The sequence below is a fragment of the Neomonachus schauinslandi genome, chromosome X (genome assembly GCF_002201575.2).
Source record: "Neomonachus schauinslandi chromosome X, ASM220157v2, whole genome shotgun sequence".
NCBI lineage: Eukaryota > Metazoa > Chordata > Mammalia > Carnivora > Phocidae > Neomonachus > Neomonachus schauinslandi.
In genome coordinates this window covers 95,345,467-95,369,790 of record NC_058419.1, presented here as the reverse complement: position 1 = coordinate 95,369,790, position 24,324 = coordinate 95,345,467, and the positions used below count along the sequence as shown (strand labels likewise).

Below are 24,324 nucleotides of genomic sequence, written 5' to 3'. Positions count from 1 at the left end.
TGATAAGTCTGGCCAGGGGTTTATCAATCTTGTTAATTCTTTCAAAGAACCAGCTCCTAGTTTCGTTGATCTGTTCTACTGTTCTTTTAGTTTCTATTTCATTGATTTCTGCTCTGATCTTGATTATTTCTCTTCTCCTGCTGGGTTTAGGCTTTATTTGCTGTTCTTTCTCCAGCTCCTTTAGGTGTAGGGTTAGGTTGTATACTTGAGACCTTTCTTGCTTCTTGAGAAAGGCTTGTATTGCTATATACTTTCCTCTTAGGACTGCCTTTGCTGCATCCCAAAGATTTTGAATAGTTGTGTTTTCATTTTCATTGGTTTCCATGTATTTTTTTAATTCTTCTTTAATTTCCTGGTTGACCCATTCGTTCTTTAGTAGGATGCTCTTTAGCCTCCATGTATTTGAGTTCTTTCTGACTTTTGTCTTGTGATTGAGCTCTAGTTTCAAAGCATTGTGGTCTGAAAATAGGCAGGGAATGATTCCAATCTTTTGGTACCGGTTGAGACCTGATTTATGACCTAGGATGTGATCTATTCTGGAGAATGTTCCATGGGCACTAGAGAAGAATGTGTATTCCGTTGCTTTGGGGTGGAATGTTCTGAATATGTCTGTAAAGTCCATTTGGTCCAGTGTGTCATTTAAAGTCTTTATTTCCTTGTTGATCTTTTGCTTAGACGATCTGTCCATTTCATTGAGGGGGGTGTTAAAGTCCCCCACTATTATTGTATTGTTGTCGATGTGTTTCTTTGCTTTTGTTATTAATTGGCTTATATAATTGGCTGCTCCCATGTTAGGGGCATAGATATTTACAATTGTTAGATCTTCTTGTTGGATAGATCCTTTAAGTATGATATAGTGTCCTTTCTCATCTCTTATTACAGTCTTTGGTTTAAAATCTAATTTGTCTGATATAAGGATTGCCACCCCAGCTTTCTTTTGGTGTCCATTAGCATGGTAAATGGTTTTCCACCCCCTCACTTTCAATCTGGGGCTGTCTTTGGGTCGAAACACCCAAATATTTTTAACACTACTTTCAGTTAGCAGTCTGACATTGTGAGAAATGATTGAGGCATTCATTCATTCATTCATTCATTCATTCCTTTATTCAACAAGTATTTACTGAATGTTCACCATGTACCAGACACCTACCAGACACCATTCTAAGCACTAGGGGTTATCTCAGGTATCAGAACATGATCCCTGCCCTATGGAGCTTAGAGTCTAGCAGGGGGAAAGGGACAATAATAAAGGGTAGGTCTGGTATGTGATCATTGATGGAGGCTATAGGAAAAAATAAATGAGCAGGGTAAGGTCCTGGGGAGTACCAGAGAGGGAAGTGACTAGGTCTCAGTAAAATATAGGGTGATAAGCCATGTTTCCCTTAAGAGGATGGGATCTGAGAGATGCGAAGCAGAGGGTCGAGTTAGAAAGATATCTGGGGGGGCGCCTGGGTGGCTCAGTTGGCTAAGCAACTGCCTTCGGCTCAGGTCATGATTCTGGAGTCCCAGGATCGAGTCCCACATCGGGCTTCCTGCTCGGCGGGGAGTCTGCTTCTCCCTCTGACCCTCCTCCCTCTCATGCTCTCTGTCTCCCGTTCTCTCTCTCAGATAAATAAAAAAAAAAAAGAAAGAAAGAAAGATATCTGGGAATATCCTTTCAGACCAAGGGAATAGCTGATGCAAGGTCATCAAGGTGGATGCTTACAAAGAAGCCTGTGCAGCCGACGTAGAATGAGGCAAGGGAGGCATTTAGGAGAAAGGGGTGGAGAGGTAATAGTAGCACTGGACCCAGTGGGGCCTTTGAGGTTATTGTATGGATTTGGACTTTTACCCTGAATGACATGAGGACCCATTGCTTGGTTCTGAGCCAGTGAAAAAATGTAGCAGCCTTGACTTTTGAGCAGTAATGAGGTCAGCCAGTCGTTCCCTATCGCCAAAATTTTGTGCTTCCAAAACTACCCCTTTTTTCATGAAAAGCCTTCTTGGTTCTCAGGTAGATTTTTTTTTCCTCATTCATTCATTCATTCATTCATTCATTCATTCAATATTTACAAAGTGGCAGTAATAAACCTGTTTTTTTTTTTTTTTTTCTGGCACTGAGGTCAGAACAAAGCTCCTGGCCTCATGGAGCTTCCATTGTAATGGAGGAGACAAAAATTGATAAATAATACCATGTCACAAACTAACAAGGAAATTATATGAGTTTAATGAGATAGAAAGTAAGGGATGCCTTCATGTATCAGACAGATGAAACATTTCTGAGGATGTGATATTTGAGAAGATGGTGATTATGAGAATTTAATGAGAAACTACTTATAAAGCACTTAGAACAGTCCCTGTGCCGGCATGTTGCAGTAACTGAGTAAATGTTCTAGAATTGGCATTAGTTTTAAAATCAGTATTCTAGATCTCCAGAATGATCCTAGTGGCTACTATAGATACATGGGGCTTTCTTCTATTTAGAGAGTGATTAGATCCACCCTGGGGTGAGGGGAAGAAGGGACAGGGGCAGGACAGTTGTCTTAAGGTTAAGGATTGCTTTGGAGAATCTCCAAATCATTTATATTGTGTTTCAGTATTGAGGTTTATTTTTATATTTGAAAATGTATCTGATCTGGGAATTCACACAGGGAACACATTGATTAAGAGGTGCCAGAATGTTGTAATCCCTTATTTTGCACAACAGGTTGAGGAGGAGGGAACATTACATCTTGAAGGAGCTTATAATTATAAGAATGAAGTCTTGCCACTTACTCTTGCTTTGTAAGTTCACTGTCTGACTGGTACTTTACCTAGACCTCGCAAAGAATGAAAGTTAGGGCTTTGGAGATTAATTTCATAGAAATCCTAAGGATGCCAAAGACAGCTTAATATTTTCCTATGAATAACTCCAAACATAGCGTGTTTACTTTTGTAAAATCAAGAGTTGATTTCACTTGCATGTTTCAGGTGACCTGAAGGTTAACCTGAGTTAGTAGTGCCTCGTTGTTAAAATTGCAAACACAAACTGAAGGTTCATAATTAGGAATGTGGCATGTCGGAACTCTGAGGTACTCCATACATTTTTTTAAATCCCATAAATATTTAACACATATTTATTATACTCAAAACTGATTAGTTAGTACCCAAATTTATTTATTTATTTTTTAAAGATTTTATTTATTTATTTGACAGAGAGAGAGACAGCGAGAGAGGGAACACAAGCAAGGGGAGTGTGAGAGGCAGAAGCAGGCTTCCCGCGGAGCAGAGAGCCAGATGCGGGGCTCGATCCCAGGACCCTGGGATCATGACCTGAGCCAAAGGCAGACACTTAACGACTGAGCCACCCAGGTGCCCCAGTTAGTACCCAAATTTAATTCGAATAACTTTAGAGCAAAGGAAAAAATTCAGCTGTTTTATAAGACAGTTAACATGAATAATTGAAAATTAAAATTTAAGCCAAATGAAAGAAACCTAAATTCCTTATCTACCAAATAGATACGGTGGTTCCCCCTTCCCCCCCCCTCAGAGAAGTACTGCTCATGACTGGAAACCAGAATCACCTGATAAGTTTTGTTTTGTTTTGTTTTTTAAAGATTTTATTTATTTGAGAGAGAGTGAGCGAGAGAGAGAGAAGGAGCAGTGGGAGCTGCAGAGGGAGAGGGAAAAGCCAACTCCCTGCTGAGCAGTGAGCCCAACGTGAGGCTCGATCCTGGGACTCCTGGATCATGACCTGAGCTGAAGGTAGACACTTAACTGACTGAGCCATCCAGGCACCCCTCACCTGGGAAGTTTTCAAAACTATGCATGCCTCAGTCCAACCTATAGACTATGATATAATTTGTCTGGAGGGTCAGTTAAGCACTGCAAATTTAGAAAGCTCCCCATGTGATTCTAATGGGAAGTCAAAATTGAGAACCCTCACGCTAGAACCCCGGTTCTCAAGTTTGACCCTACATAGGACTCACCCTGGGGGCTTGTTAAAACAGATTCCGAGCCCCACCTCCAGAGTTCCTGATTTAGTTAGTCTTGGGTGGGGTGTGCACATTTGCATGTCTAACAGGTTCCCATTTGAGGCTGAGGTTGCTAGTCCAGACCGACACTGAGCTGGTGTGAAAGGCAGAACTTCAGATCTCATTCTGGATCTAAGGAACCAACATCTATAGTTTTAAAGTATCCCCAGGTGATTCATGTGCAGTAAAGTTCATGAAGCAGTGGACCTAAAAAGACTGAATAAGGAAAAATGCAATCAAGAGAGATTAAAGAGTGGAACAGTTAAATATTTGGCAAGAAATAACATTAACACTAGAAAATGGTATTGCTGTGAGAATCTTTAAATACCCATCTTTCTTTAAGAGTAGGTTTGCTTTATTTGCTAATACATTATCTAACTTAGTCTGTTTAAGAGATCTACATTGTGAAGTATAATTCTGAATTTATAGCAGAGGAAATTGAAGTACTACTATTTCTCTTTTTGACCCTCACCCAGCTATCTTGTGAAAGAACCTAGATTTGAGATCAGATCTCATTATCTCTATCACACAACTTTGCTTCCCTTTAACTTTTCAAATCCATAGTATTTTATTGTTAAAACAGGGTCAGATTACTTAACATTGAATAAAATTATTTCTAAGCTTTGATATGTCAGGTGGTATATAATCCATTACTTGAATAGGAAGATTTTGAGTTTTAAGGCAAGTTGAACTACATGTTATATTCTGAATGAGAGGCTGATTAGAAATGTACAGGAAGAATAGTACCAAACAGGTTGTTTGGTACATGAGGCTAAACTAAAATCAGGGCTGCTGATTAGCTGGCACACAGTGGTAAATCTCTGCCAGTGAAATATTTTCCAAAGAAACATTTCTTTGCTGGTTGGTAACCAGCCACTGTCCTAGGTCCTCACACTGGTGCCTGACCTGCCCTTAAACACTCCTTTTGAACCTTGGACCTACTCAAGACTTAGTAATTTTTTTTTTAAAGATTTTATTTATTTATTTTAGAAAGAGAGAGAGAGCAGGAGCCGGGGGAGGGAAGAGGGAGAAGGAGAAGCAGAGCCCCCACCGAGTAGGGAGCCTGAAGGGGCTCAATCCCAGGACCCTGAGATCATGACCTGAGCTGAAGACAGAGAAGACAGACACTTAACCAACAAAGCCTTAGTAATTAAAGGGCTAAAGCCGGTCATAGCCAGAGTTCAAAGGATTCTTTACTATTTATCTTTTGGGTCAGTCTCACATTATCGATAATGACAGAGCCAATGTTGTAGCTGGACCGAGACCCTTGTGATCGTTACTATGATTACAAGATGTGCCCCAGCAAAAACCATCAAGGAACTTCGAAAAAAAGTTTATTACTCACATGTTTTTAAGGGTATAAGGCATGCTCGGGGCCACACAGTGAGGTTGCCAGTAGAAAGAGAGTGTGCAAGCCTGGGGTTGAGGGTGGGGCAACTAGGGTTTCAGGGGTTCACTCTTTATTAGTGAATTTAAAATATAAGAGCAGAAATTAAAGTGAAGGAAGGGGGAAAAAGCAAGCCGTTAGATGGTCAGTTACCTAGCTCAACCAGAGATCTCTAAAAAGGGGAACTTCCCAGGTCGGGTGGCCTGGCTATTTAGCTGTGTAGGGGGCAGTATGTTTATTTCAGACACATGTCTTTTTTTTTTTTTTTTTTAAAGATTTTATTTATTTATTTGAGAGAGAGAGAATGAGACAGACGCATGTCTTTGAAGTGGATGCCCCTGCAATCAGAAGCCTAATGTCAGGCACTTAACATTACAATCAGAAAAACTGATTGTCAGGTGCTTACACTACATATTGATATGCACCTCCCTTTTAGATTGTAGAATTCACTGATATTCAGAGATAAATATTTTAATATCACCCTTTTACCATGTGAAACATGAGTTTTGTATCCAAAAAACACAGTTAATACAGTTCCAGTGACATCAGGAGAAGAGGTCCCACACTTTTGAGTTTGGCTGGTATTTAGAAGCTTCAGTGTCATTAGCAGTGAGACACTTCAGTGTCTCAGTCTGTTAAGCCGCTGCCTTCGGCTTGGGTCATGATCCCGGCGTCCTGGGATCGAGCCCCGCGTCTGGCTCCCTGCTCAGGGGAGAGCCTGCTTCTCCCCTCTCTGCCTGCCACTCTGCCTACTTGTGCTCTTTCTCTGTCTCTCTGTCAAATAAGTAAATAAAATCTTAAAAAAAAACCAAAAAACAAAATAAGGAGTTGGCATATGTAGGTAAATTAATGCATTGATAGGAAGCTTAAATGATAAATTGTAATTTCTACCTTCTTCACTGATATGTGTTAGTTATTCCATTCTACGTTTAGAGATAAAGCCCATAGTCTTAATTACAAATACACTGAACATTTCGCTGGTGAGGAACTATATTTTAAAATGTGCAGATCTTTTGTTTAAAACTGAGGGATGCCTGGGTGGCTCAGTCATTGGGCATCTGCCTTCGGCTCAGGTCATGATCCCAGGGTCCTGGGATCGAGCCCCGCATCAGGATCCCTGCTCAGTGGGAGGCCTGCTTCTCCCTCTCCCACTCCCCCTGCTTGTGTTCCCTCTCTCGCTGTCTCTCTCTCTGTCAAATAGATGAAATCTTAAAAAAAAAAAACAAAAAACCTGAGAATGTACAGCTCTTAATTATATCTGTTTCTATATATAGTCACATTTTATCAGCCTTGTTATGGATTCAAAAACATTTTTGAGGTGTAGTAAATCTTGTTATGTTACTTTTATTAAAATAATAGGGCATTGATAATCACGTAAATTGAAATTGTATTATTTTTTAAAGCATTCAGTACAATAAAAAGGAAATGAGAATAATGAAAAGTGATTCTAATTATTGTTTTACTCAGTGAATAATTTGGTATTTGTATAGTGTGCACCTGGCAACTTTGGTTCTGTTTCTAGTATTTCTTAGCGTGCCTCTTCCAGACACCTTACTGTTATTTTTTTTTTAAAGATTTTATTTATTTATTTGACAGAGAGAGACAGTGAGAGAGGGAACACAAGCAGGCAGAGTGGGAGAGGGAGAAGCAGGCTTCCTGCTGAGCAGGGAGCCCGATGCAGGGCTCGATCCCAGGACCCTGGGACCATGACCTGAGCCGAAGGCAGATGCTTAACGACTGAGCCACCCAGGCGCCCCGACACCTTACTGTTTTTGAAGGGGTGGGAACTTGCATCACGTAAAGGAGATTAACAGAGAATGAATCAGACCCAGAGTCAAACATATAGAGCATTAATGCATTCAGGTTGGTAATGTGACCTTAGTAACTCTAGTATTAAATTAGTATCTGCTTTGTATGTGACTTTCTGGGATATTTGGATATTTAAAATAAGCCTGTAAATATATATTTAAATGGACATTTAAATATTTAAAGTAAGTATATAAAGTGAGTCAAGAACCTTTACGGGACACTACCAGATAGGTAGAAACAATTTTTGGGGTATTCAAAACTCCCCTTATGTATTAAGAAGACTAGTTATTTAGGACGTGTTCATCTTTCAGAGTCTCCATTCTTAGCACAAACCGGCTGACTGTTAACAATGAGCCATCTAGAATTTTAGCATCCTGGCTGCTGAAATGCAGGCAATGGGAAATCTCAAGAATATTTCAATAACCATCTAATAGATCATAACTGCAGACAGTGTTGGGATACTGCCCTGAAACATTATCTGTCATGTTTTGGGGGGCTGGGTTATACAGAACACTGTGTATTTGTCCACCTTTCCTGGTGTTGTGTGTATAGATAGAAGATGCAGTTAGGAGGGAGTAGAATTCATAAGGGGCCATGCTTTGTTCTGATATAATCGTCTGTTCCTTATTCCTTGACCGAGGCCTGTGGAAGGCTGTTTGTAATGGCACCTTCATTCTATGAAGAACATTATTTTCATGGTAGATCTGTTAAGCCAGAGCACTGGATTGTAGCAAAGTCTCAATTATAAAGTAGAATGTTTATTTGTATTTAACCAAAACATAGGATACCAATGTATTATAATAAACTCTCAACAGAAGAATTTCATAATTATGATTTGTTCGTCATTCACTTATAGCAAAATGGTAGTGCTTAAAATTTGTATAGAAATTTCAAAAACCCAGAAACTTCCAATATAATATTTGCCATTATTTAATGGCAATATTTAAATCATAGTGCTTTTAACACAGGTTGCAGAAAGAAAAGTTAACCACAGTCCTTTTTTCTTCTCTTTACCCCCATTCTCTTTGGTGCCAGTGATGGTTGGAGAGTCTCTGCCCTGCTTAGAGACTTTTCATTTTAGAGGGAATTCTAATGTCTTGCCCTTTGTTTCTCCCTTACTGGTTATGAGCCTCTGCCTGATTGCTAGTCTTCACAGAGCTCCTAGAAGTTGGATCCCCATGCAGTTGGTTGCTGCCTTGGGACCTATTGGTAGGGTCCTCTCCATCCCTCTTTCCTCAGACCCTGTCTGGCACCTCAGCCCCTCACCTATTTATAAATATGAATTGATTAATCAAGAAAATACCATAACAGGATTATAATATTTGATTGCTGTTATAATATTTGATTGCTTTATGCATAGAAAACCAGGCATGTAAATAACAAAAAGGAATGCATGCTTATTATAACAATTCAAACAATGCAAAAGTTGAAAACACTACTAATAGTTAGCTTCTCCACCTTTAATCCCACATACATGATCACGTATTGTAAAATGCAGTATCTTTTCATTAAGTACTTTTGGTTATACAAATACATGCAACCCTACATAGGTATGTATGGACAAATATGTGTACATTGATACAGACATAGGTAAAGGTGGTTTTTAGATAATATTATGCCTAATTAGTCCGTGGGTTTTTTTCTGCATATGTCACACAACAGAATGAAGTGGAAAGGTAGTCTGGGGCTTGTGGGCTAGCTCCAACATCTTTAATGTGCAGCCTCTGAAGTCTGCTGCTGTTACCTCTAGACTAATGGAATAGAATGCAAGGAGTGCAGGCCAAAAATTTTAAGGGGATGAACTAGAACATGTACCCATCACCTTGGCCAATATGTCACTGGCTCAAGCTTGTCCTGGGGGCTTGCCTAGGTGCAAGTGTGTGTCCCTGCATGGCTATGTGTCCTGTCGGCCCTTGGGAGGGGGATTCTGTTTCTGTAAACAAGAGGACAGATTCTGGGCAACAGCAGACTCCAACCCACGTAGGAAAGGTCTTTCTCCTTCACGGTACTTCCGGGCTTTTATTAAATTTTACATCCTATAAATCCTTCTTGGTGTTCTAATTGCATTTCATACAGTCGAGCCTTTCAGGCAACTGCAGATCTGGCCTTCTCCACTGGAAGCTGTGCAAGACCCAAAAGGCCCTGACACTGGTGCCCAGTTTCCACCAGCAGGTTTGGTAGTTGTTGTTTCAGTGGGAACTGTGTGGATGAAGGTGACATGACTCTGCACGCTAGCCCCAGCTTTCGGAAATTTTCCTTTTGGTGCTCAGATATGTTTATCCTTTTGTGTTTGTATTTAATCCTTGGATTTGTTTCTAGTTTATTCTATTTTATTTTTTTAAAGATTTATTTATTTGAGAGAGAGAGAGAGAGAGCTGGGGGTGGGGGAGGAAGAGGGGGAGAGAGAGAGAGAGAGAGAGAAAATCTCCAGCAGACTCCCCACTGAGCTCGGAGCCTGTTGCAGGGTCGATCCCAGGACCCTGACAACATGACTTGAGCTGAAATCAAGAGTCGGCCGCTTAACCTACTGAGCCACCCAGGTGCCCCCTTGGATTTGTTTTTAAACATATCCTAATTTCTTTGTCTGGCCATTCTGTATTTTAGATTCCTCCAAACAAGTATATTGGTATTCTTGACCTATCATTAATAAGAAGAGGTTTGTTCACATATTTCGTGGTATGGCATATGGGGGTTTTCTCTGTTGACAACTAAGGGTTGCTTCCTGCTGTCAGTGCTGATTATAATCTTGATTTGGAGATAATGTGGGGAGATGTTTGTGCTAACATTCCCAATTTCTAAATGCCAGCATCAATTCCACATTGGCAAAGAAACTTCCAATCACTTCTAAATTTGTACTTAGTGCAAATAGTATTTTCATGGTGAGAATTTTCAACTACCACAGCAGTATCAATTTGAGGGCATTTGGTTTACAAATTGCTTTTTTGATTAATTGTTTAGAAAGGTTTTTTTTTTCTTCTTGAAACAACATAGATAAAACTATGTGAAATGAATTTGCATATCTTAACAAATCATTGTAAACACTTCTGTCTACCACTCTGGTCCAGAAATAGAACATCACTGATGCTCCCAGAGATCTCTGGTGTATTTCTTTCCCACTGCAACCTGGTTTAATTTCTGTGGCCATTAGTTCTCTATAATTATTTCTCTCTCTAGTTTTGAGCATTTCACATTAGATAGGTGATACTCAAACTTATGCTTTATGTTTACAGAAGGTATTACTAGAAATCAAAATTCATTTACTTTCCTCAAGTTAAAAAAAAGGCAGAACGTGGTACAACTAATTGAATTTTTTTTGTTTATAAATTTGCATTCAACTTAAAACTATATAACTAGAATTTATTATTTTAATATGTTGATTAAAGGTATTGAACTATCTTATTTTAATATTCTTAATTTTATGTAATTTTACTATTTTAAATTTTTTTGACCTCTACCTATGGCCTGAACACTTTCAGTATTACAACCAAATAGCAACTGATATAATAAAGTGCCTTAATAATAGTGTTTCAGAATTTCAGCAGGCTGCTCAAAGTTAATCATTTAAATGCTTGGATTTTATTTAAAGATGAATATCATTATAATAAATCTTAGAGGATGCAGTCATGCCCTTACTTTCAAAATGAAAGTATTGTCCACTTGCATTCAGTTGGTTCTCACTTGTTGAAACCCTAACTTTAAATACCATACCATTGGCCATCAGGTATTCAAATGATACTTATTGCAAAAGGTGAGTGCTATGTGACACATACAGTGAATTCATACTAATGGATAAGAGCTGGGCATCGGGAAAATTGACTAAGAAGGCAATTTCATATTTATAGTCAGTAGAATTCTAACATGTGCCTCAAGACTCTGTGTTCTACAAAGAGCTTCACAGATCTAGGGAAGATATGAAGCTCTTGACTGGTCACTCAGCCTCTCCTTAGTTAGGCAGAGTGGCTTAAATTGACCGACATGTTGTAAAACACACCAAGAGTTTTGGGTTAGCAGTTTGTACACCTTGCTGTACTAGATGATCATCTCACCTGGTAGATTTTTCTGATTTAGAAATTAAAATGAAAATGGGTTGATTAGTATGGAATACATGCCCCTCGTGCCCCTTCAAGGTAGGATTTGCTGTCCCACCATGTGGAATGAAGCCAGCCATCTACTTCCATTTGTCAGCTCCTATACAGACTGTCCCAGCTCCACTTGACCTAAGGTTATACTCCACCAGGCAAACAGCCTGCATTCCCTGACTGACTCAGGCAAGCTTAGGGGGCCAGACATTTTAGCCCGATGCCAGAATCTCTGAAGGGCAATCCAAAGCTCCCTGCCCAGTTGACCAAGGCCTTATTAGGCCAATATGGCTGTTCTACATCATCCTGGTCTCCACACCTTGCAGCCCATCTTCTTGCTCTTATTTTCCAGTCTACTTCCTCCCTCTTTCTTACATAGGTATTGATTCTAATAAATTTCTTAAACCCCAGACTATCTTCTTCCAATAAACCCAAACTATGATAATTTGAGGTTAAATATTATACTTGTGGTATCCCTGATGAGGGCTATGAAGTAGTCTTTTCTTTTAGCTCAAATGGATCTTGAATGAGGATGTCAGTCACTCCATCCATCCATCCTCCATCCGTACATCCATACACCCATGTATGTAGTCACAACTTCCATATATCTTTTATGTGCTGTATACTGGTCTTTGCCTGTATGGAGCTAGATGAAAGAGAGAATATATTTATGTGTTGGGCGACTGTAAAAATACAAAGACTAGAAATGGAGAGACCAATAAATAAGCTATCCCAGACTGATGCTGTGAAGAGGTAGAGAACTACAGTGATGGTAGTAAAGGGAGAATGGGAAGGAGTGATTTTGATTCAATCGATGTAAGGACATGGTGACCGATGGCAATGCCCGACATCAACAAACCCTTGAAATGAAAGAAAATTTAAAAGCAGCATATATGAATGTGAATTAGATGCTAATTAAATCAATTTTTGTAGCTTGCTGTAGTTTGTTTTGTGTAACAATATTTCTTTACTTTTTTTTTTAAGATTTTATTTATTTAATTGACAGAGAGAGACAGAGAGAGAGGTAACACAAGCAGGGGGAGTGGGAGAGGGAGAAGCAGGCTTCCCGCCGAGCAGGGAGCCCGATGCGGGGCTCGATCCCAGGACCCTGGGATCATGACCTGAGCCGAAGGCAGTCGCTTAACCAACTGAGCCACCCAGGCGCCCCTTCTTTACTTTTATTTGTTAACAAAATATCCTGTATGCTACTAATCTCCCAAATATAGTCTTTGTAGTCATTAGTAAAACTCTCAAAGTTATCAGTCAACTTACTGAAATGGCCATGCAAATTCATTATGCTTTATACTCTTTTGGTTTATTTATTTTATGCTTTCTTTGATGCCTCCTTTTCCCCTAATCTCATACTCTGTTGTTCTCTTGACAACTGTTTACCTCAGGGTTACTGTATTTCAAGGGTTTTCTTTTCTAATTTACAAATCCAGCAGCAAATGTTTGCCCTATGATCTTAACAGCATAGTCCCTGTAACAGTGAGAATCAGTCTCCTAGTGCATTTTGTAGCCAGCACATGGGTGTTTGTAGATAATGGAATCTGATCTCTTCCAGGGTCTTGCTGGACATAGTGTTTTCCTATTACTATTAGATAAGTCTACATAAAGAAGCAGCAGTGACAGGAAGTTGAATTAATTTTTTCCATGCTAAAATGAAAAAGATAGTTCAGGATTCTACTATAGGGTTTGATGATACCTGTCTTTCATACACTCCCAATGATCTTTATCTCAGTCTTGCATAAACTAATGGGATACTAGTGTGGCCTTTTTTAGAGTATATTCAAGCTGAAGAGCAATGGTTTTATGTTTCAAGTACTGCATTTACTAGACCCTCTACATGAGATACATTTTACTCTGGTATTTCTTTGAGAAAACATATTACCAAGTTACTCTAAATTCAGTAACACTTAAAAATTTATTTTTATTAACTATTAGGGCACGTACTGAAATCTCTAAGTTCATTTTTTAAAACCTGTGTTAGGCAAATTACTTTTCAGCAAATACAAACCCTATGCTGCTTTTGTAAGAGTCTGTGGCCTACAAGTTGGAACTATTTTCATAGATTATGGAAACCTGTTGGTATATTTACTGTTCTACACCTGTTAATGATTTTGAAGAGGTAACTTCGCATGAATTTCATTTATCTCTTTTTGGAAAGGAATAAAACAACATACAATTCAAATAAACTTTTTCTCTTTTCCTATCACTGGACTTACATGCAGTGGGAATATTCTGAAAGGTATCATCTAACTTTGGGATATTAATGAGGTAAGAGTATTTTATGCTGTGCAGATGTCCCTCGAGTTATGATGAGGTTATGCCCTAATAAACCCACAATAAATTGAAAATATCATAAATTAAAAATGCATTTAATACACCTAACCTGCCAAACATCGTAGCTCAGCCTAGCCTACCTTAAACGTGCTTAGAACACTTACATTAGCCTACATTTAGGCAACGTCATCTAACACAAAGCCTGCTTTATTATTAAGTATTGAATATCTCATGTAATTTATTGAATGCTCTACTAAAAGTGGAAAACATAATGGTTCAAAGTATATTGTCCTGCATGTCACTAGCCTGAGAAAGATCGAAATTCAAAATTTGACGTATGGTTTCTGCTGAATGCATATTGCTTTCGCATCATCCCGAAAATCTAAAAATCATAAGTTAGACCATCTAAGTCAGGGACCAGCTGTACTTCATACATGGTAACTCCTGGTTAATTTGCATTTCCCTTCCCTTCAGAACCACTTTTCTTTTGCTGGGAGTCCCCAGCTGACCTCATCCTCTGCAACCATATTCTCTGTGAAAGTGTTGCCAGACCATCACCTGGTTTCCCAAGCCCTTGTGGTCCATTTCATCGTATCCTAGTTGCTTTCTAATAAGTGTTCCCTTGCTTAGGTGTTAATCTTTAACCTTTAAGATACTCATTTCTAATCGACAAATATTCTGGATTGCATTGCTCTAACCCAATAACAATACGTATTTTATTGTGGGATTTTAGGCCTTTGGCCAGATAGTTAGGGAAATGATTTTTCACAAGGAATTGTATTAGAGGAAGTTCCATCATGGCACAGAGTTGATGGCCTCCAACTCTCACCAACTCTGATCTTAGTCTGTGTTACTATAAAAAAAAAAAAACAAAACCCACTCTTCCTTAGAACTGATTGATTCTAGATGTTTCAAATCATGAATTCTTATTTTTTGTTAGGTTCATTAAAAATACATATGTATCCTAAAATCTTCTAAGAGATAAAATGAAACTAACTTGTAAAAACTACCTAGTTTGTGTTTTAGCTAGATCATGGTTGTCTTCTAAAGTAAAATGCACTACGGCATTCTAGAAATAATATAATGAGGGGTGCCTGGGTGGCTCAGTCAGTTAAGCATCAGACTCTTAATTTCAGCTCAGATTGTGATCTCAGGGTTGTGGGATTGAGCCCCGCGATGGGCTCGGCGCTCAGATTCTTTCCCTCTGCCCATCCTCCTCACCCCCCATCCCTCCACCCCCCGCTTATGTGTGCCCCCCTCTCTCTCAAATAAGTAAACAAATCTTTAAAAGAAAAAAAAAGGAAGAAAGAATTTAATGAAAGTAAGCTTTTTGTTTTGTGTGAGTTCATGTTATCATGGAGAGAGTTTTACTGTTTGGTTCCATCAAGTTGTAAATCCTGACCTGTATATTGTATCTAATAGCTAGAGCTTTGGCTCTAAGTTTTTTGGAATTAACCAGTAAGTATATAATGATGCAAGCAGCAGAAAAGCTAATGATTCACCCAACTTAGAAATAATTTTTCAACTCAACTTTATTAGGCATTATTGTTTTGTTTTTTTTTTTAAAGATTTTATTTATTTATTTGACAGAGAGAGACACAGCGAGAGAGGGAACACAAGCAGGGGGAATGGGAGAGGGAGAAGCAGGCCTCCCGAGGAGCAGGGAGCCCGATGTGGGGCTTGATCCCAGGACCCTGGGATCATGACCTGAGCCGAAGGCAGACGCTTAAGGACTGAGCCACCCAGGCGCCCCTAGGCATTATTGTATTCATCACATTATACAGCGTGCTGCCATATTTAGCAGTTCTACTTTTGGGGGGGTGAAGGTAGTGCCCTTTGCTATGTTAGAGTAATCTGTATTTCTTTCTGATTAAAGTTTTTCCTGAATATTATTGGAATATAATAAGTTTATATACCTTCATGAAAACAAATAGAAACTTTGTTTATACATTAATGGTACACATATCTATGCATAGACACAAATGGTAAATTTTGGTGGCAAATTTTACTTTTTGTCTCAACTCTTTCCTGGAAACCCATCAACTGTGTTAACCACTATATATTTTCCCGTAAGAACACCGAATTAAGAGTAAAATGTTTTGAAATAGTATATTAATCAAAGTTAATGATTTAAAATTGTGAGAATAGACCTAAAGAGAGATTTTAAGATTTCAAAAATGGTGTACATCAATTATGGGATTATTTCCAGATTTTTGGGCAGACCGAAAATGAGATGATTCTTCTAAAAAGAATTGATATATATTTAAAATATTGCTAAATGGACATATATTTCTAGACTTGAGGGATATCGATGGATCTCTCATGTATCTAAAGGAGAATTCTCTGCCTTTACCTTACTTTGCTGTGATAAAAATCAGTGGAATACATTCACATGTGAAACACAGTTCTGTGGATTTATGTACATTAAAATAAAACCGAAAATCTTTTTAAGATCACTAAATCAGTTAATAGCATATATTTCCTAGAATATTAATGTTCATAAATAACAGCACCTTGATGGGCTGCAATGTGGATTATTGCAATGTTCAGAAGAGCAGCTATAATTTTATTTCTTTCCCCTTCACTCAAAGAAGGATATTGAAAAGCTAAATAAGTGAGAATCACATTATCATCAAGAATCTTTTCATTCTGTTTTGACCTATTAAAAATGAATAAATAAAAACTCTGTAACTTTATTAATGATTAACCAAATGATGTTTGATGTCCTCACTTGTGATAGAGAGATTCTTCTCTCTGGCAACATCATGGATGACCTCGACTGTTATAAATATACATTACAGTACCAGATTAAGTCCCATTGATTGACCTAACTAACATAAATGTACTAGCAATGGTAAGCATTAAATATTTAAATAAACATATCCACCCTTTTCGTGTGTAAATTTGTAAAATATTAAGAATTACTGAGTTGTACATCTTAAAAAGATGGATTTCATGACATGTAAATTATATATTTTAAATGTTGGTATAAAAAATGAGGGCATCTGATGGATACTATCATAACCAAATGACCAGACTCAGTGTCACTAATAAGGAGGAACACTGACCTGTTGGGCTTCCTGGTGGGATGAAATGAGAACTGTGCCACAGCCCATGTGAAGTTTTTTTGGTCAGAAATAAAACATTATCCAGTCTTAAGGGGATAATCAGAATATTTCTGACAACTAGCCTTGACTCTTAAAAATAATGTCAATGCCATGAAGGACCACACAAGACTGGGAGTTTGTCCTGGTTTAAAGGAAAGTAAATTCAATCAGTGATCTCAGTTTGGACTTTGACATTACTGGGACTCTTCAATATGGACTGTAAACTAGATAATATTCTTGTACTGATATTAAATTTGATGGTAGTTATGATACGGTTATGATGATATAGAATAATGTTCTTGTTCTTAGGGTATACAGGCTGAATATTTAGGGGTAAATTTGTGTACACACACATTTTAAGAAAATAATTTTTTTAAGAGATTTTATTTATTCATTTGAGAGAGAGAGAGAGAGAGAGGGAGGGAGGGAGCGCACAACCAGGGGGGAGAGGGAGAAGCAGACTTCCCTCTGAGCCGGGGGCCCGACGTGTGGGGCTCGATCCCAGGACCTGGAGATCATGACCTGAGCTGAAGGCAGACACTTAACCATCTGAGTCACCCAGGCACCCCAGAAAATAAATTTTTAATAGGAGAGAAATGAATGTGGCAAAATAGTAATTGCTGAACCGCGTGAAGGGTACATATATGTTTATTTTACTAGTCTTTCAGTTCTTCTGTGAATTTGGAAAAATGTGAAGTACAATGTTGAGGTAGAGGGGAAAAAAACCATTAATGAGGAATTTCAGGTGAACCTTAAAATGACAAAGGATAAAAATAAATTGTGCACTCCATATTTGACTTTCTATACATTATGGTATTTACTGATTATCATACTAAAATGTTCATAACGGTCATATCTAAAGCGGTGGGAGATAGAGAGCAGCCAGAGTTTTCCTTAGCCTCTCATTTTGCATTGTCCCCTAGGGTACAGCAGTAACTTTTGTTTCCATACACAACTGCAAACTTTCCACCTCTGTAAGAATTTTCATGTGTCCAACAGGAGAATTTATGTCGATTTTATAAGTGTTGGTTATTGTTTACTAGGAAAACATCTGAAATAAAATATTTCTCCCTTAGAATCCAGGAGAATATTTATAGCTTCCAAAAAAAGGCTTTTATTTAAACCAACTTCTAATAGGAACTTTTATAATTTAACATTATTCGAACAGCTGTAAGTATTAAAATGCATGCTGTTTAATGAGATAATTGATAAAAAATGTTTGTAAGTGCTTACATCCATCATCATATATATAACTCTATCCCAACTTGGTAACTTTGAGCATATGTGCAGCAAGACAGATCTGGAAGCTAACCATTCTCATGCAGTGGCCAAGAGCATAGCTTTGCTTCAGGTATATTGAACTTGAACTTGGGCTCTCTATTTCCTAATTGTGTGACTTTAAACAATTGTTGACTTTTTCTGGACCTTGCTCTTGTAACTAAAGTCTGAGAGAGTTAATAATATATATCCTCAAAGACTGTTCAGGAGATTTATGTAAATGAAATAATGCATTTTAGATGCCCAGAACAATAGCTGCCACAAATAGTTCAAGCCCATTTCTATCAGCACCACCATCCGCATCATATCAACTCTGTTGCCAGGAATGTCCCTCCTGGTTTTTGCCCATCAGAACTCTTCTAAATCACTTGTGCTTGAAGATTGCTATTTAAATCTCCAAATGGAACTGAAACCCATAATGTCAGAGTCACTTCACTGTTACTGTACAGTGTTATAGTCATTTTACTGTTACTGTAATTTTGAGTATTTTTAGAGTAAATTCTCTACCACAAATGGTTCCTGGCTATATGGATTGGTATAGAGAATCCATAAATAATACCAGTATTCTCTGATAAGGTGCCCTATTTTCCCAGAAATATTTTTGTTAAATGTAGCGTATTAATATTGTTGGTTGCAAGTCCCTTTTCTGTTTTAATGTATTTTTAATAATGATGATATTAATGTATAAAGTGCCCATATTCCCATGCTGTGCAAGTTGTATAATTTCTATATCATGTGCTCCATAGAAGAATGTAGTCAAATGAATTTTGTATACGTTGGTCATTCTTTACTCTGAGGAGTATCTGAAATCAGTGTTATCATCTGCAACAAACTAGTTTTATAAGAGGAAAAATTACAATATTCCCATTTCATTCTCCAAATGAATTTTAGTTCAACCTTATTTTCTTTAGTTCTGTATTTTCTTTAGTTCTGATACTTTTAAGCAGTAGCATTCATTTGGTTCATTTGGTTGTTGTCTTGGGTAGGGGTTGTCCACAAGCTGACTTTTAGATGAAGATTCATGGATATGTGGTTTATTAAGGAAGGACTGCCAGGAAAAAACAAGGTAGGGGAAGCAGAACACGGAATCAGTCATCCTAAATAAAATGAAATTTGAGTCAGAGTCCCAACCTCAGCTTGATCCCATGGGATCCTCTGGAGATGAAGTTACACCACAGAGTTTGTGTCCTATTTGAAGCAAAGAACCTGTTCTTTTAAACTCCTGCCCTGCACAGGCATTGGCTATGGCATTACCCAGGGGACCCTAAACTCCCAAGGCAATTGAAGCTTTCAGCAGCTCTAGCAATCCAACACTGGTCCTTGAAGGTTACACTTACCCCACCATGCCCACCCAGAGGGTGGGAGCCCAGCACAAAGAAATTACATCCTAGGAGATAAGGACATAAGGGCAGGAGCAGCCACACCATTTGTTGGAGAAGTCTTTTTTCCTTTCTGTTTTTTCTCTTTCTGTAATCACTGTTAAAGCAGAAAGCGTTTTTGGTTCTAAGATAACAATGATGATGGTATCTATGGATAAACTATGTTATTTAATCTGAAAAATATTAGTTGGGCAGTTAATGGAATTTTGATTGATCACTACATGTAGCATAAATACATAGTATATAGAAGTAATGATTCATGCTATCAAGGAATTTTAAATTTCACCTTAAGAAGGGCATCCTATCGAAAAAAAACAATTATAATATAGAACTACAATTTAATCCTGACAAGGGCAATCTGTGTCATCCAAACATGTGTTTAGGATGATGGAATGGAATGATCAGGGTTGGTCACATAAGACAATGTTGAATATATATAGTTTGCATAATATTTTAATGCACGTCAGTAGGTAAAGAGAAAAACATAATGCATTCCTTATGAAAAAATATGCAGAACTGAGGTGAAAGTCAATTCATTTACATATAACATGTTTATTTTAATGTTCCTGACAGCTCATTATATTTCAGCTACAAAGTTTTTCTTAGTTTTATCCTATTCTATATTTTATTTGTATCAACTTGGATTATAACACAGAATTTGTTATTTCACCTTTTCAGTGACCATAAACTACATAGAAGGACTGATATGATAGATTATTATTAATTATCTTGATCATTACTATAATGCAGAAATTAAGCCAATAATCCAATATTACAGTGGTATAGATATAAAATATAGTACTTCTGGGGCCGCCTGGGTGGCTCAGATGGTTGAGCGTTTGCCTTCAGCTCGGGTCGTGGTCCCAGGGTCCTGGGATCGAGTGCCGCATCGGGCTCCCTGCTCAGCGGGGAGCCTGCTTCTCCCTCTGCCTCTCTCTCTGTCTCTGATGAATAAATAAAATCTTTAAAAATAAATAAAAAAATACAGTACTTGTGTTAAAAGATCAGTTGGGGACGCCTGATTGGCTCCATCGGTAGAGTGTGTGACTTTTAATCTCGAGGTTGTGAGTTCCAGCCCCCTGTTGGGTAAGAACCTACTTTAAAAAAAGTTGGGCAAGGACAGAGTTGTCACATAAATTGGACAGGCCCAATATAATCTTAGAGTATTTTGTGGCTCTTATTGATAAGAATGTTCACAATGCTTTTATAAAATAGTTTAATAGTGTGTAGGTTGTGGAAGGGATTAATACTCTAGTGGTTGAATAACTTTTATAGCATTGTTTTCAGTTCTCAGATACATTTAAAGGACAAACACAAAATAAAAGATCATCTGAAGAAGGCAGATGGTGTGTGAAATTTCTGGAGACCTTGTAGTTGAAAGAAACCTTGAATGTTCTAAATGTTTTCAGTTTGAAGAAGAGAAAACCTAGAGAAGATACAATGACTGTTTTTAAGTATTTGAAGGACTGTAACAGGGCTCAGATCATAGATTTTGTTCCCTGTTGCCCTGAAACAGAATGTCTGAAGTTAGAGCTCTCCAAATATGAAATGGGTTGTCTCTGAGGCATGAGTGTCACTCTGGTAGTGTCTCCCTCGTAGTGTCAGCTGAGGCTAGATACTGTTCGTCAGGGATTCTACAAAAGAAGAAGGTGAGTAAATTCACTCTGAGGCTCCTTCAGTTCTAAAACTTCCTGAATCTGTTTGTGAACCTGTATAATTACAAGCAGTGTTCTAGAGCACACTTGACAGTGAAATTAACCATCTCTGTTAAAAGCTTTAGAAGTAAATAGTCTTAAACCATTACAGTAGTTACAGTAGATGGTTATGAAAAACAAAGCAGGTGGAAAGAAAAATGATGAATAATTCATGTCTTGATCATTTAAGCCATCTTGGGTACTTAAAAAATATTTCATTGTATTTACTGCATCTGACAATTTTATTTTATTGAAATGCAATGTTTTCACTTTTAGGTTTTTGCTTCCAGTTACTGCAACAGCAGAAAACTGTCTTCTTACCATTTACCCATATATGGCAACTCATCTTGATAAGCAAACAATTGTTTTAAAGGATGGTAAGTTAGATATGACTGTTGTCTCCTATTCTCACCGTGTATGTTCTTGTTGTCCAAGGTCGACACCTGGAAATAATGTGACTTTAAAATTAACAGATGTGGGGCGCCTGGGTGGCTCAGTCAGTTAAGTGTCTGCCTTCTGCTCAGGTCATGATCCAGGGTCCTGGGATCGAGCCCTGTGTTGGGCTTCCTGCTTCTCCCTCTCCCTCTACAGCTCCCCCTGCTTGTGCTTGCGCGCACGCTCTGTCAAATAAATAAAATCTTAAAAAAAAATTAATAAATATTTGTTAAACTCTCGCCATTTCTAGGATCTGTATTTAGCCTTGAGAGCAGAATATGGCTGTGTTTCTAATTGCAAAAGCTGAAAATCTAGTGTAAGACACAAATACATAAATACAAAGAAGATTGAAGTAAGAGCCAATTGCAGTGTTGGAAAAGTGGGTGTGGTGCAGAGGCTAATGCTGACTTTTGGGGTCTGGGATAACTTTATAGAAGAGATGACATCTGTGTAGAGTTTGACAAATGATCTTGAACAGCATAATCTGGGCAAAGGGCCATGTAGCAAAAGCATGGGGGTCTGATGGGCTGCACCCTTTATTCTATAATAGTGGGAACCTTCTGTGATTTCTGAGTATCAGTGATTTAGAAAGGGAACAATTGTTTGGATGAGAGTTGAATTAAAATGGGAAAGACAGCGGTCAGTAGGCCGGCTGGGAGTTGCTGCAGGGGAAATGGTGAGAAACTGAGAACAACAGAAGAGAAACTACTGAGCTGAGAAATTTGGAATGCAAGACACAGAGGTGAATGATTGATGGAGTAAATCTCAGAGGAGGAGAAAGGATAAGGAGTGGGAAAACATTCCATCTGTGTAGATTGTCAAGGCCTTAAGTTTCAGGGTTGAATTGGAGATCTTTTCCGTGTTTGTAACCAGTTTTCTCCTATTCTCCACTTGCTTCTTCAAGTGTTTGCCACTCCTGTGAAATCTGTTCAGTCCTGTTCTGCCTCAGTCTCAGAGCATGACCTTTTCTGTAACTTTTCAGAAGAAATAGAGACCATCAGGCAGGAATACTCCGAACTTCCAAATACCAAGCATGTTTGGAACCCCTCATCTCTCCTGTCACAAAGCTGGGAGAGGCAAGACTCTCTCCTGATTTAGGCCATTCCTCCATCTGAATCCCTTCATCCAGACACCTTGCTTAATTAGCTAACCTTGCTTACTCTTGCTCTTCAAATCATGCCTCCCTCTTAGCTTCTTTGGGGGCCTGTGCAGGATGACAACAGGGAAGAAAGAGGAGACTATATCCTCTCAGTGGATAGGCTTGTTCCCAAAGAGAAAAAAGGTGAATCCAGGCCTTGTGTTCCTGATTTAATCTTGGCAAATTTACCAATCAGATAAGCCACTTGATTTCCCAGACATGGGGAGAAAATTAGCAAAGGAAACTAAATAATTAGAGTACCATAGCTTCCTTTAACAGGAAGGACATGTCAGGGGTGAGGCAGAACATTCTGCCATTATACTGCTGTTACCCCGCAACTGAGCAGCATCTTACACTGTTGTCCACCTCACCCCTCATCCCCAACCTCTCATCAGACTCCCTCTGGACTTCCACATACTGTACTTCCCTGGGGTCCTTCTCACCTCTCTGACTGTTCCTTCTGAGCACATATATATTACAAATTTTATACACATTCTCAAAAATTAAAAGATTTTCTGACCGATCTTGATGTTATATTTTTGTATTCTTCTAAAATACTTGGGAAGGGGGCAGATTTCAGCTAATACAACACAACAGAAAGAGCAGTGGATGAGTATCACAGAACCTGGGTGGAAATTCTATTTTGTGTTCTAATCTCACCATTTTGCCATATGCTTTTACCGTTAATTCTCAGATCCTCAAACACCTGTTATTTAACAAAATGTGCATGGTAGGAGAATAATAGGATGCTAACAATATCTATTTCAAAAGGTTTTTGTGAGGACTCATGGAGGAAATACCTGGAAATTATTATCATTACTATTATCATCATTTTATTATTATTGCTATCATAACTGCTATTATTATTATTACTTTAACACTTTTATATTTTTCACAATATCCTCCAAAAAAGTAATGAGGAGTTACTGTATAAAATATTGCTATTTCTTTAAAAGCTAAAATATGAATAGAATCTTAGTGCTTGTATGATAATTGAGTATGAAATCTGCAGATTAAAAATAATGCATCCATTTCAGTAAATATTACCATAGAAAGACATGATTTTTAAATATTCTAAAGTATCTTTAGAAATATGTACAGTAAAATTTATAATATATATTTAATGCTTCCCAGGCACAGGGTACTCTGCTAAGTGCCTTATATTTGTTATTTCATTTAGTGCCCCCAACAACTGAGTGCGATATTCTTATTAATTTCACTTTACAGATTAACAAACTGAGTCATAAAGAGTTTGAGCAGCTTACCCCAGGGAATTCTAACCAAATTTGTAATACCTCAGAGCGTACACACTTAGCTACTGTGCTCTAGAGTATGATATGTTCAGTAAAGGTGAAATCTTAAAACACATTAAGTATTTCAAAAAGTAAAGCAGTATGATTTACTTGTTTGAGCTAATATGCTGAATATAAGCTAATGTATGAATCATTGCCTTTAGTTGAAGAGTACAGATGTGGGTTTGCACCCCACTAGGAACTTTTTATTATTTGATGGTAAATTGAAAAGATATTGCCTAGTGCATCCACAATGAATCATTCTATCATTGAATTTTCTAAGGCTCATTTTTATGAAGTCTGTAGTGGTATAGCATTGCAGAGATAAGCACATTCTCTGGTAAATTCTGATTGGCTTTGTATTGAAAAAATGGAAGGAACTTAGTATATGCCAGCTTACTTATCTGTGTTATTGCCTGTAAAGTAACCCTTACAACAGATTCATGAGCTC

The 24,324-nt window shown here is 38.0% G+C and overlaps 1 protein-coding gene across 1 annotated transcript in view; it reads left to right on the top strand.

Moving 5' to 3' along the window:
* Positions 1-24,324, top strand: part of CFAP47 (cilia and flagella associated protein 47) — a 506,331-nt gene that overhangs the window by 142,935 nt on the left and 339,072 nt on the right. The window contains exon 27 of the mRNA XM_021681266.1: positions 21,285-21,385. Coding sequence (XP_021536941.1) covers positions 21,285-21,385 — 101 coding nt within the window. The remainder of the gene's footprint in view (positions 1-21,284; positions 21,386-24,324) is intronic.